Source organism: Peromyscus eremicus, chromosome 4 (assembly GCF_949786415.1).
Source record: "Peromyscus eremicus chromosome 4, PerEre_H2_v1, whole genome shotgun sequence".
Lineage (NCBI taxonomy): Eukaryota > Metazoa > Chordata > Mammalia > Rodentia > Cricetidae > Peromyscus > Peromyscus eremicus.
Window position 1 is genome coordinate 117,533,850 of NC_081419.1, and position 12,900 is coordinate 117,546,749.

The following is a 12,900-nucleotide window of genomic DNA, read 5'->3' on the forward strand; positions in this document are numbered from 1 at the left end:
GGCAGGTTGCCCCAGAGACAAAGACTATATATCAGACCCAGCCAACTCAAGCACCAGGGACAGGTCCTGATCCCACTGCTAGGGGCCCCACAAACAGACCAAACTACTGTAGCTAGAGTTTTCCTGCCTGGCCCACAGTCAGGACAAATCTCTCTCACCCGCCAGTCCCGCAGCCGCTCAGACCCGACCAAGTAAACATAGAGACTTATATTGCTTACAAACTGTATGGCCGTGGCAGGCTTCTTGCTAACTGTTCTTACAGCTTAAATTAATCCATTTCTATAAATCTATACCTTGCCACATGGCTCGTGGCTTACCGGGATCTTCCCATGCGGCTTGTCATGATGGCGGCTGGCAGTGTCTCCCTCCCAGCCTTCCACTTCCCAGAATTCTTCTCCTTGTCCCGCCTATATTTCCTGCCTAGCCAATGGCCAATCAGTGATTTATTTACTGACTAATCAGCAACACACTTGACATACAGACCATCCCACAGCAAACTACATAACTGTCACACACATTCAGAGGACCCAGGTTGGTCCCTACCTCTCAGTACAGAGTCTATGAGCTCCCACAAGCTCAGGTCAGCTGTCTCTGTGGGATTCCCTGTCATGACCTTGATCCTCCTCCCTGGTTCATACAATCCCTCCTCCTTCTCTTCAACTGGACTCCCGGAGCTTGGCCCAGTGCTTGGCTGTGGAGCTCTGAATCTGCTTCCATCAGTTACTGGATGAATGTTCTCCAATGATAATTAGGATAGTCGCCAATCTGATTACAGAGGAAGGTCAGTTCAGGCACCCTCTCCACTATTGCTAGGAGTCTTAGCTAGGGTCATCCTTGTGGATTCCTAGAAGTTTCCCTGGCACCAGGTTTCTCCCTAACCCCAAATACCCCCACTCCGCCATCAAGATATCTCTTTTATTATTCTCCTGTCCTCCTGCCCCCAACCCGAACAACTGCATCCCTTATGTTCCCATATCCCCCTCTCCACCCCCAATTTACCCAGGAGATCTCTTCTAATTTCCCCTTCCCAGGGAAATCAATGCATCTCTCTTTGGGCCCTCCTTGTTACCTAGCTTTTCTGAGGCTGTGGATTGTAGCCTGGTTATCCTTTACTTTACAGCTAACATCCACTTATGAGTGAATACATATCATATTTGTCTTTCTGGGTCTGAGTTACCTCACTCAGGATGATTTTTTTCTAGTTCCATCCATTTGCCTGCAAATTTCAGGATGTCATTTTTTTTTCACCACTGAGTAATACTCCATTGTGTAAATGTACCACATTTTCTTTAGCCATTCTTTGGTTGAGGGGCATCTAGGTTGTTTCCAGGTTCTGACTATTACGAATAATGCAGCTACGAACATAGTTGAGCAAGTGTCCTTGTGGTATAACTGATCATCCTTTGAGTATATGCCTAAGATTGCTATAGCTGGGTCTTGAGGTAGATTGATTCCCAATTTTCTGAGAGACAGCCATACCAATTTCCAAAGTGACTGCCCTGAATACAGCACCAATAGCATAGACACTGAGATCAACAATTAATAAGTGGGACTTCCTGAAACTGAAAAGCTTCTGTAAGGCAAGAGATACAGTCAATAAGAAAAAATGGCAGCCTACAGAAAGGGAAAAGATCTTCACCAATCCTACATCTGACAGAGGGCTGATCTCCAAAATACATAAAGAACTCAAGAAACTAGACATCAAAATACCAAATAATCCAATTTAAAAATGGAGTACAGATTTAAACAGAGAATTCTCAACAGAAGAATCTCAAATGGCCGAGATACACTTAAAGAATTGTTCAACATCCTTAGCCACCAGGGAAATGAAAATCAAAATGACTCTGAGATATCATCTTACACTTGTCAGAATGGCTAAGATCAAAAACACTAAAGACAGCCTATGCTGGAGAGGATGTATAGTAAGGGGAACACTCCTCCACTATTGATACAATATTCTTAGCACATTTACATTTTTCCATGAAAGTGAGGTCAGGTGTAGAATTTATTTCTACTTTTGACTCTCATTGTTCTGAAAAATATTGAGAATATGTATGTTAGAATTATATATTCCATAGCTGGAGATTCTGCGTACTCAGCGTGTACTACAGTTCTGATCACTGCAATCAGTGGCATCTAGCAGCTCTTTGTCATCCAACAAGTCAAAACAAAAATAATTGGATTAGTCAATATCCTGCCCAAAACAGGACAACACTGAAACACTAGCTTTTCAAGTTAAAGTGTGTCACATACTAAAGTATTTTTACCTAATGAAGGAGCACACACAATTTCTAAAAATGTCTCAGAACCATGAAATCAAGGAACACTAAAGAAGGAATGAAAATATCTTTGTGAACACAAAGTGAATTGAGAAGCCATCTGGAGTCTTCCTTGCAAAACCCAAAAGTGAAGAAACAATGGAGAAAAGACTTTCCACAGACCAGCCTTCCTGGGAAGGCAGAGAAGGCAAGGCAACAGGAGTGGATTATTCACTCAATAATAGTAGGCATTACAGCACATGGGCAAAGAACAGAAGACAAACCAAACAGAAACCTAAGTACATGTATAAAATTACTTAAAGATGGTTGAATAGAATACACAATTCATTTATTTGCCAAAAGTCTCACAATGGAGAAAGAAAGTTACAGGATGACAGAATTTCACACTCCTAACTATTGTAGGGTGTAAGAGTACATAATTATGAAAATTTACAATGACATGTTTATTTATTCAGTCATTTGGTTGATTGTTTGTCCCTCCAACTAGGCTCTAAGATGTGTAAGAGCACGGATGCCAGCACCGTGTTATCCTTATCTAAGTCTCTGACATACATAAACTCTTCATGGGATTTATAAAGACAATAAATGAGATTAACCGTACACATGGGAGGAGACATGGGAAAAAAGCCAGCACATATGAGGGGAAAGGAGACAAGCTTTAAGCAGGCCAATGTGAAATAACCTTATGGAAGTGAGCCTTCAACATAAAGCAGGAATTAAATGCTAAAGGTTGTCTCACTTACAACATGAGAACTAGAGCATTCCAGCCATCAGTGAACAGAAGTACCAAAGAAGCTCAACACAAGCTGGGTTCCAGGTGGAGTCTGCTAACACACAAGAAGCACCCCAACTTAAAATGAAGCTATTCCTGGAGAACCCTGGGCTCACATTTGCTAAGTCTTCGGAGGCTTAAAATAGGGGACACAAGTTCTAAGGACACATGTAGGTCTGTCACAATTTTGTAAGGGCTGGCCCTCACAGATTGCAATATATGCAAGGATATAATATATATATATATATATATATATATATATATATATATATAATAAAGTATATGCAAAATGCAATAATACAGAGCCTTAGCACAACCTCCAAGGAAGAGTTACAAATATACATCCTTTATGTGTTTGCAGCTTTACTGACCTGAGACCCCTTGTGTTTTTCAGAACTCTGATGCAAGTTACGACTTCAGCAGCAATGACCCCTATCCCTACCCACGATACACAGATGACTGGTTCAACAGGTAAACTGAGCCTTGAAAACGTCTTTATTGTTAGCCTTTGGGATTGATTTTACTCTGTTTTGTTTAGGGCTTGAGTGTCACCAGCAAAATCATACCAACATTGCACTATGTTATATATGTTCTTCTTCATAGTGGCTTCATTTCTGAATCTTTGGAGTTTTAGTATTACAGTGGCCCTCAAGAATTATTGTTTGACTATCATCTTGTTCTGTTGAACTAGAAATGGTTTGCCAATCTAACCTATTATGGATAAGAAAAAACAGAAACAAGAAAGTTTTCTCAGTTCACTACAGTGATTTAAAAGATTTCACTTGTCCTATTAAAACTATTTCAGAGAAACTTTTTTTGTTTTGTTTTGAAACAGTGTATTACTATGTAACTTTGGCTAGCCTAGAACTCACTATGTAGACCAGGCTAGCCTCAAACTCACTGAGATCTGCCTGCCTCTACCTCCCTAGTGCTGGGATTAAAGGCATGCACCATCATTCTGGCTCTATTCCAATAAAAATTTTGTCAGTGGTTCAATGTTTACATATTTTTTAAAATATTTCTGCTACAACCTCATAACATCTCAGGTAGACCTTTCCACAAAAGTGTAACTGACAGAGGTTTGAAATATGGACCATATGGTCCATCTGAGGGTATCACTTTTCTCCATCATGTTTTGCTGCTACCCACATAATGTGGCTTCTTCTTTCTTCAAGTAAATATCTTGCTTAAATGGTTAGCTATGTATGAGAAATATTCAGAAATTTAGGTGTTTGGCTTACTCAAAAAAAAAAAATGTTCCAAAGCTGGTTCATGGGGTTGATCAGTGGGAACTAAGTCACAGAGATGAGTAAGGGTTCTGGTTACTGAAAGGAAGGGTGGCTATAGATGACAATGGTGTCCATGTATTTCAAAAAGCTAAATAGGACTTAAAGTTTCAAAATGAAACAGTTAAATGTTTGAGAAGTCAGGGATGTTAAACCCAATGTAAATATGATATAACGATATGTCACATAGTAACATTAATATGTACATTTTATGTATCAGTTAAAATAAACTGTTGTAAATTTTAAAGTAAATTAAATCATAAATAAAGCTGCTGCTTCTGTATTACCCCTGCCTTTGGGTGAAGACCATAAAAGTATATGAATTTCAATTCACAGCATGGAAGCACACCATGCACAGAGCATTTTCCCATTGCTCTTGCTTCTTGTGAACAACCTAAGCCCTAGATCAAGCAGAAGTTACCTCCTTCAGTTTAGTGACAGGGGAAAGGTTGAGAAAGGCTGAATGGCTTCCCTGATCAATCAAATCAGGTTCAGTCAAAGACGATAATAGGTCATGTTTTACAGTGTTTTAAAATCCAAATTCTTGCATTTTTTTTTATTTTCCTTTCAGTTTTTGTTTGAAGTAGGGTCATAATTTGTAATCTAGGTTGACCTGAAACTTACTATGTATCCCAGGCTGGCCTTGAACTTTCAACAGTCCTCTTGCCTCAGTCTCCTGAGTGCTGGGATTCCCAGTGTGCACCACTATGCCCAGATCAAATGTGTACCATTTTTATACATATCACTATTATTTTATTCAAGAAGTGTAATATCCATAAGTGGCCAGTGTAGATCCTCAGTGAAGCAGGTGGCTTAGGCTAGCTTCCTACCAAGCCAAGGGACATGGGTGTGGAGGCTCAACAATTTCAGATATGCAGAGAGAATGAAGACAAGAATTAAAGTCAGGCATAGAATAGTTTTAAGGGATGGTTACTGATGTGCAGTAGCATAATTCAATCTCTACTAAGTTCTTGCAGCCAGAATATGATGACCATGCAGTGCTTGGAAGGGTGTCTTTGTAGGGTGGGAATGTATTTAATAAGATCTGAGAATTCTGGACACAAAGTGTTTCTTATTCCCATGACTTGTAACCCTGCATCCTAGTACCTTATCACATAAATCATTTTTAGACACAAGGATATGAAGTTACCAAACAAATGTTCCTAAGCAAGAGTTTATAAATAACTAACAGTGAATCTGGAAAGCTGGGGTCAGCTGGATCTGGCCTCAGCATTGAATGATTCCTGGCCCTCTCATGAACATAATAGAGCTATAGCATCACATGAACCAGACCATGCTATCTTTCTGTAACTAATAGGTATTAAGTGTTGATAAACTGACCCAAGCAGATAGGGAAGTTTTTCCTGAATATAAACGCAGTCTCCTCCAAGTTAAACCTTCTTGTGTGATATTTGTAGGAATATTTAAAAAAAAAAAAAAACAACTCTATAAAAATGCCTTATCTCCTAAATATTTTCATTTATAAGTTTGTTCTTGAAAGTTCCATTTTAAACAGGCTAACAACCTCTAATTAGAACTAATTAGTGTTTAGTGTAATAAAAATCCATCACTGTCAGCAGTAAAGAATTCCCAAATGACAAGTTTACCAGAGTCACAGTCCTAGTGAGTCAGGCAAGCATTCTGCCTGCGTCCTAGGAAGCCAATGACTCAAGACAGAGTGTCCCTGCACTCTGACCAATAAATAACTTTCCCCCAATCATCAAGTCATTCTTAAAGACTTTCATCCACTACAACCTCTACTGCAAAGATTGGGTGATGCCAGGCCGGCCAGACTTATGGCCTCACGAACATAACAGGGATTGGAACTGATTGTATGAGGATGGTAAGGTAAAGTTCAAGCCCACCCCATCAGGAGAACCTTGGCCCAAAAAGTTGGCACCTGCTTGGCATGAAGAGAATTTAAATAAGGTAAATAACATATCCTCCATGTGTAGGATATATCACTGAAAGTTCCCTGCAGAATAAATGAACACTGTACCTGGTGTCATCTTCAGTACTACTTACAATAACTTAAGGCAGGAGGTGGAGAATGGGTGGGGGTGCTGAGGAAATGAGACTGGCCATGACTTAATTGTTGTCAAAGCTTGAGAGCTGGAAACTTGAGAGTTTGCTCGATTTGTATACACCTTCTCTATTCTGGTGTTTGTTGGACTTTTGTCCTTATGTCAAATATCTAAGTGAAATAATTTGAAAGTAGGAAAGTTTTATTTGGGCTCACAGGTGTGGACACTTCAATCCATGGGCCCCAGGAGAGGCAGAATATCATGGTGACAGGAGTTTAGCTGAGCAGAAGCAGCTTACCTCATGGCGGACAGGAAGCAGAGACAAGAAAAAGCCAGGGCACATCTAGCCCCCAAGTATAAGTCCTACCTTCTCTAACTAGACCTCACCTCCCAGTTTCTTTCATCACCCCCAAAACAAAATGATGCCAGCTGGCAAATAAGCCTTCAACACATAGGCCTGTTGGGAACATTTCCTGTCCCAACCATAACATTGCAATGAGAGATAAACTTCAACTGCAGGAGGCATAGAAAGAGGCAATGAATAGACCTGGGGGTTGAGTTCGGTGCTCTTGAAAGCATTCATTTTGTTATACAAACTTCTGAGGAACTTGCCACATTATATGAGGGAGGAAGTGCATGCTTGAATCCCCACAACCCCGACTGAATCCAAGGCTATCATAACACAACAAGCTAACATACATTGAACTAGACTTACTATCCCTAAGGCATGGTATTAATGCTTTGTATGTGTTAATTTAATTAATTATCATAAGTCTCTGAATTACCAGAATGATCCCTAAGCATATAGCTTACACCATTTGTACAAGATTGCACAGTTAATAGATGGTAGGGGAGAATTTTGATGCCAGAGAGGGGCTCATTGGTCCAAGACTTGAATGAAGATCATAGGTAGAGTTGGAAGTGGGAGCCAAGAAGATGAAAGAAAGAGAGAGATAGAATGCATTCAAAGAGTGTCCTGGACATCTGGTCCAGAAGTAAGAGACAGTGCGGGGAGCAGTATCCTAAGAAGGGTGCATGGAGGGGGAGAGATAGGCTGCTAAGAGAAAAGAGAGGACAGACTTCGCAGATGGGTGAGAAACTGGGCCAGGGTCACAGATGATGGTCCCTATTCCATTGAACCCAAAGGACGTTGTCACCCAGAGACAGGAGCCTTGAGCTCAGCATCTACCCTTGGCCAGTACAAGATCTGTGTTGCTCCCCCAAAGCCTCATGCCAGCTTTGTACCTGTACCACCACAGGAACATGCCACTGCCTCTTTGGGTGTCTTTTTCTGGACACGGTCATAAAACCTGGCGTGCCACCTCCATTCAGGCTCTATGGTCTCTTAAGCAATTCTCATCACAGCATGCACTAAGTCTCCAATAAAGCTGCCTGCTGCTGGCCCAGAAGGAGCATGCTGCTATTGATTTCAGCAAGGCTACCTGCCACAGAGGCTAGTTAGATCCCAGGAGCAATTGCTGCACAGGAATCAGCAGTGGCAGGAGCCATCTATCCCAAGAACCCATTACTGGGGAAAGAAGAAAATACGACAAAGGACCCTCAAGCAAGCAACTGAAATGTATTCCTTGGATGAAAAACCACATTCAAAGCAGCATGTGCCCCCTGGGTTTTCCCAACCATTTTAAAGCATGCTATCACAGCCTCTGTTCTTACTGATTAATCTGTTTTTCTTCTAGTGTGCATTTCTGATAAAATATAGTTAAAACTCCAAGCCAAGGACTGTTTATGAAAACAAGGTTCATACATATGCAGCACTACTTTTAATTTGTGAGAATGTCCTGCCCTATGCTTGACTGCATTTTGTAGTATATTCATCCTGTTGTGGACCATTCAGTCACTATACACAGTATTTGAGCTCCAGGGAGATATCTGAAACACAGTTGAAATTTTTGCAAAGTATTACTTTTCTTCTAGCTTGCAATCAGAGAATGACATTTGGCCCAACAAAATAATAACCCAAATTACAAAAAAAAAAAAGGTAGAAAATATTACACATTTAATGGGCATCAGTAATGTGCAGATATAATTGATTTGCTGGGAGGCCTCAGGATCTAACAACAGTTCTTCTCCTGGCTGGCATTCAGTCAACACTGATTAGCTAGTTGATGGATGGGTAGCCTACCCTTTCAGGCACGCTGTTGAGTGGCCTTGACATCTGTCCATTTTTAGAGCTGCCTGTCATTCACAAGGTTTGCAGCACACATTTGGTCAGCACTCTTGCACCTCACTCAGCTTTAAGAGAGTGTCTGGTGAGGTGCTGTGGATCTGTATTCCATTACTGTGCGGTTGTCCATAAAAACCCCTCTTGCATAACATGTCTTCGACAGGCACTGACCACGGAAATGTCATCCCTGCCAGTGGCAATATTTATGGGGCAGGGAGGATGCTGCACATTCTATTAAGCCCTAGAGAGGAAGAGATTCTGGACTAGATACAATTCCTGGCCATGAAAAGTTTACTATAAATTCAAGAAGAGAGAAGACGTTTATTACTCGGATAGCCCAAGTCAAGGGAAGACAGATGTAGGCTAAGAACCATTCATATCTACGGAAGCTACTCTGATTGATAATATAGTTAAAACTTCAAACATGAGAGATTTTTCAGTGTGTTGTGTTTTTTTTTCCTTATTAGACGTCATATTTCATTTTAAAGAACTCTATGCAACAGGTCATGGAAGAACATGTGAGGAAAATGTCCCTCTCTGGCTTGCTGCTGCCACACTGATGTAAACTTAGACTTTACCCTGGTGATGCTTAATGGCTTAGGAAGAGATGAACATCTTTTTCTTATGTCTTTGTGGACTCATCTTCAAGTCATCTCCTGGATAATAGCATTCAAACCATTTTCAAAGATGTAATCAAACTCTTGTGTTCATGTGAGCACTGAGGCAACCTAGCAGGTGACTGTTAGCTTAGCATCCACTTTATATCCAAGCCAGAGCTTACTAACACCCAGCTGAGTACCATTTTCTTAGTCATTTACAGTCCTTAAGCCATAATATCACAGTCTCTAGTCCTCTACCTAGACTTCATAAATGTCCATCATTTATGTTTCTCCTTCAGCTAAAAAAAATAGATAGACATAAGACAAATGTCTTTAAGGGTTAGGCAGAAGATTATAAAGATTGTAAAATATCTGTACATTGGTATAATCATCTCTGCTTTGAAAGCTAATTTTGTACATGTTCACACAGGGCTTTTATGGTCTTCAAGTGACAGTCATCCTTTTCTCAAGAGAGAAGAAATCTACCCAGCTATGACAGATAAATACAATATTCTACAAAATGTTTGGCGGGGGGTTGGTGATGCCCAAATCAGTTTCTGTGGTATAGAATAAATTAATGCTCTTGCCTTGAAGGTTTGCCTTGGGCAATGGAGACATGTAATGTAGTGTACTCGACACAGAGCCTGAAGGCATTCCCTCAGGGGAGGCACATGTTGTTGTGAATTTCAATAAAGGGATTTCTACAGAAGTGTGTAGCAGGAATCTTAAAAGGTCTTATTAATAAAATCAAACCCAGGGCCAGGTATTAGGGTGAATGCTGAAAGATCAGAGAAACGGAACCAGCCACAGTTTCCTCACCTTGCCAATTCCTCAGCTGATCCTGTTTCCTCAGACTGGAAGCCTCTGAGTCCTCATCCAAATGGATCTCAGCCAAACTGCTGCTCAAAAGCCTAAAACCTTAACCAGCTCTAGTTCCTGGTCCTCACGCTTATATACCTTTCTGCTTTCTGCCATCACTTCCTGGGATTAAAGGCGTGAGTCACCAAGCCTGGCTGTTTCCGTGTGGCTTTAAACTCACAGAGATCTGAATGGATCTCTGCCTCCCAAGTGATAGGATTAAAGTCGCGAATGCCACCATTTTCTGGCCTTTATATCTAGTGGCTGTTCTGTCCTCTGACCCCAGATAAGTTTATTAGGATGCACAATATACTGGGGACACAATATATCACCATAAAAGTGAAGGCAAAAAATCCTTCCAGTTGGGTCCAAAGTAGGAGGATGGCTACCAAAGCTGCAAATGGAGAGCCTCCCTACTCATTTACCCAGACGTCCACTCTCTCACTTGAAGTTCTAGAAAAAAAAGGAGATCACACACAACACAAGTTTAAACTTTCTGTGTTTCTGTTATTGGTGGAAAGGGGAGTTCAACAAAAACTTTCCTTGTGTGTGAGAGATATGATTGATTACAAAACTGAAAAGTCTTAAAAAAAATGCAGCCTTAGAAAGATGAAGAGGTTCCCTCACTTCTACAAAATAACACAGAGCCAGGCAACCAAAAGCAACTTGGCAGGCCCCACGAATCACCAGTCCATCTAGTGTATTCTCGCTCATCTATTCTAATAAGCCTGACCCTACAGCTCAGTGGACTAAACCAGCAAGCACGGCTCATGCCAAGCTAGTTGGACATTCTCTACACTGAAGCTATTATATGCCTGATCCTGGAATTTCCATCTCCAGTGGCATGGATGAAAAGCCTGCAGCTGGTTGTCCTGGAACTCTGGCTGTCAGAACAAAAGGAGAGTAGAGGACAAAAAGGTTGCATAGAAACTACCCATGCTGCCTTGATGAGTAAATCTGCCTTCTCCTCCATAGTCTGTGAATCTAGGGCCTGGATGTGATACTCACAACCAAAGAATCAACTAAAGCAAACTATAGGACCAATAACTAGGAAATAGAGCCAATGCGGGGGGGGGGGGGGGGAATAAAATGGGAAGGATCAGATCAAAATTCTGCAGTCCAAAATTCCAAATGCCTGAGGAAACCCACACACACACACACATGTACACACCCAACAAAATTAAAACCAGGCATGGCCCTCAGCTGCAGATGTAACCATGGCCCCAGGTGGCAGCACATATTACCCAGGCCAGCATGGTCCCAGCAGCAGCATGGCCCTTAGACACCAACTTGGACCCAGGTAGTTGACCTGACTCCGGTCATCCACACAGACTTCAGTGGTAACTGAAGCCATGGACGTCAACACAGACCCTGGCTGCTGCAGAGCCACAGACCCAGACAACAAAATTCAAAACCATACATGGCCCTCAGCTGCAGCTCAGGCCTGGACATCATCATGGCCCCAGGTGGCAGCACAAGCCACCCAGATAGGCTTGGCCCCAGTGGTGGCAGAGCCCTTGGACACCAACATGGCCACAGGTGGCGACCCAGACCCAGGCATCCCTGTGGCCTTTGGTGGCAACATGGGCCATGGACATTAACACAGACCCCAGCTGAGGTAGGACCATGGACCCAGACATGGCCATCGGCAGCAGCCTGGGCCAGGAGGTCACAATGACCCCAGGTGGCAGCACAGGCCACCCAGATCAGCATGACACAGCTGCAGCATGGCTCGTGGACACCAACATGGCCTCAGGAGGCAGGACAGACCCCAGACATCCCCATGGCCATTAAGAATAATATCAAAATTACAGGTTTACAACCACCTATAAGTTTCAGGGAATTTGGCATCCATAGGTTTCTGCACATCATATATATATATATATATATATATATATATATATATATATATATATATTTTATCCACTTAGGCACACATGTATATTTTAAGAGGTAAGAAAAACAGAATATAGAGACAGAACCCACATAAAAATAAATTTATGACATAAATGAGACTGCAATAAAAAATGAATGATAGCATGGTGGCATTCAATAATTGGTGTTTGCTACTAGTATGAGGAAAACTAGGCATCCATCCTACATCCTGAGCACAAATAGAGTCTTAAATATGTATGAGCCTTTTAGAATTAGATGTAGGAACTATCTCTATATCCTGACATCAGATGGTCTTCTTAAACAAGACTCTAAGCCATACAGGAAAAAAAAACCTGATAAACCTAAAATATCAAATTTTCAAAAATTTGTTTAATAAAAGTGATAGTAAATAAAGTTGGAAGCAAAGTCACGAACTAAAAGACATATGCAACACATTGTCTAAAAAAGGAGTAATATTCAATATTCATAAAGAACAGCTATAAATAAGTTTAACAGAAGATGAATGTCTTGATAGGAAAAAATGGTATCAAGGCTATGAACAGGCAACAAAAGAGAAACCCTGAGAAAACTAAGCATATGAAAATACAGCCTTGCTCATAATGATGAAAATGTAAAAAGAAGCAATAAGATACCATTTCACACTAACAAGATGGGCATATGGTAAAATTTGACAACATTAAGTGTTAACACTCCCCCATCATGCACAAGACCACACCATCCATGTTCATTCCTATATGAGTACCCCAGAAAAACTCTCCCACGAGGGCATAAGAAAGTAATATACAAGACTTTTCTTTTTCAAATGATGTGTGATAGTCAAGAAAATCATGAATAGAATAACAATTTGTAAGACAAATTGCTAAACAGTCTTATTAATAAAAACTCAGAGCCAGATATTGGGGTGAAAGCTGAGAAATCAGGGAATCAGGACAAGCCACAAACAGCCTCACCTCACCAACTCCTCAGCTTCCAAAGAGATCTACTTCCTGTATACCCATGCC

General features: G+C 41.2%; 1 protein-coding gene across 2 annotated transcripts in view; it reads left to right on the top strand.

The window, feature by feature from the left end:
- The window catches only part of Pcsk2 (proprotein convertase subtilisin/kexin type 2), a 245,033-nt gene that overhangs the window by 185,925 nt on the left and 46,208 nt on the right, over positions 1-12,900 (top strand). For both annotated transcript variants that reach the window (XM_059259622.1, XM_059259623.1), the window contains one exon: positions 3,446-3,522. In XM_059259622.1, coding sequence (XP_059115605.1) covers positions 3,446-3,522 — 77 coding nt within the window. The remainder of the gene's footprint in view (positions 1-3,445; positions 3,523-12,900) is intronic.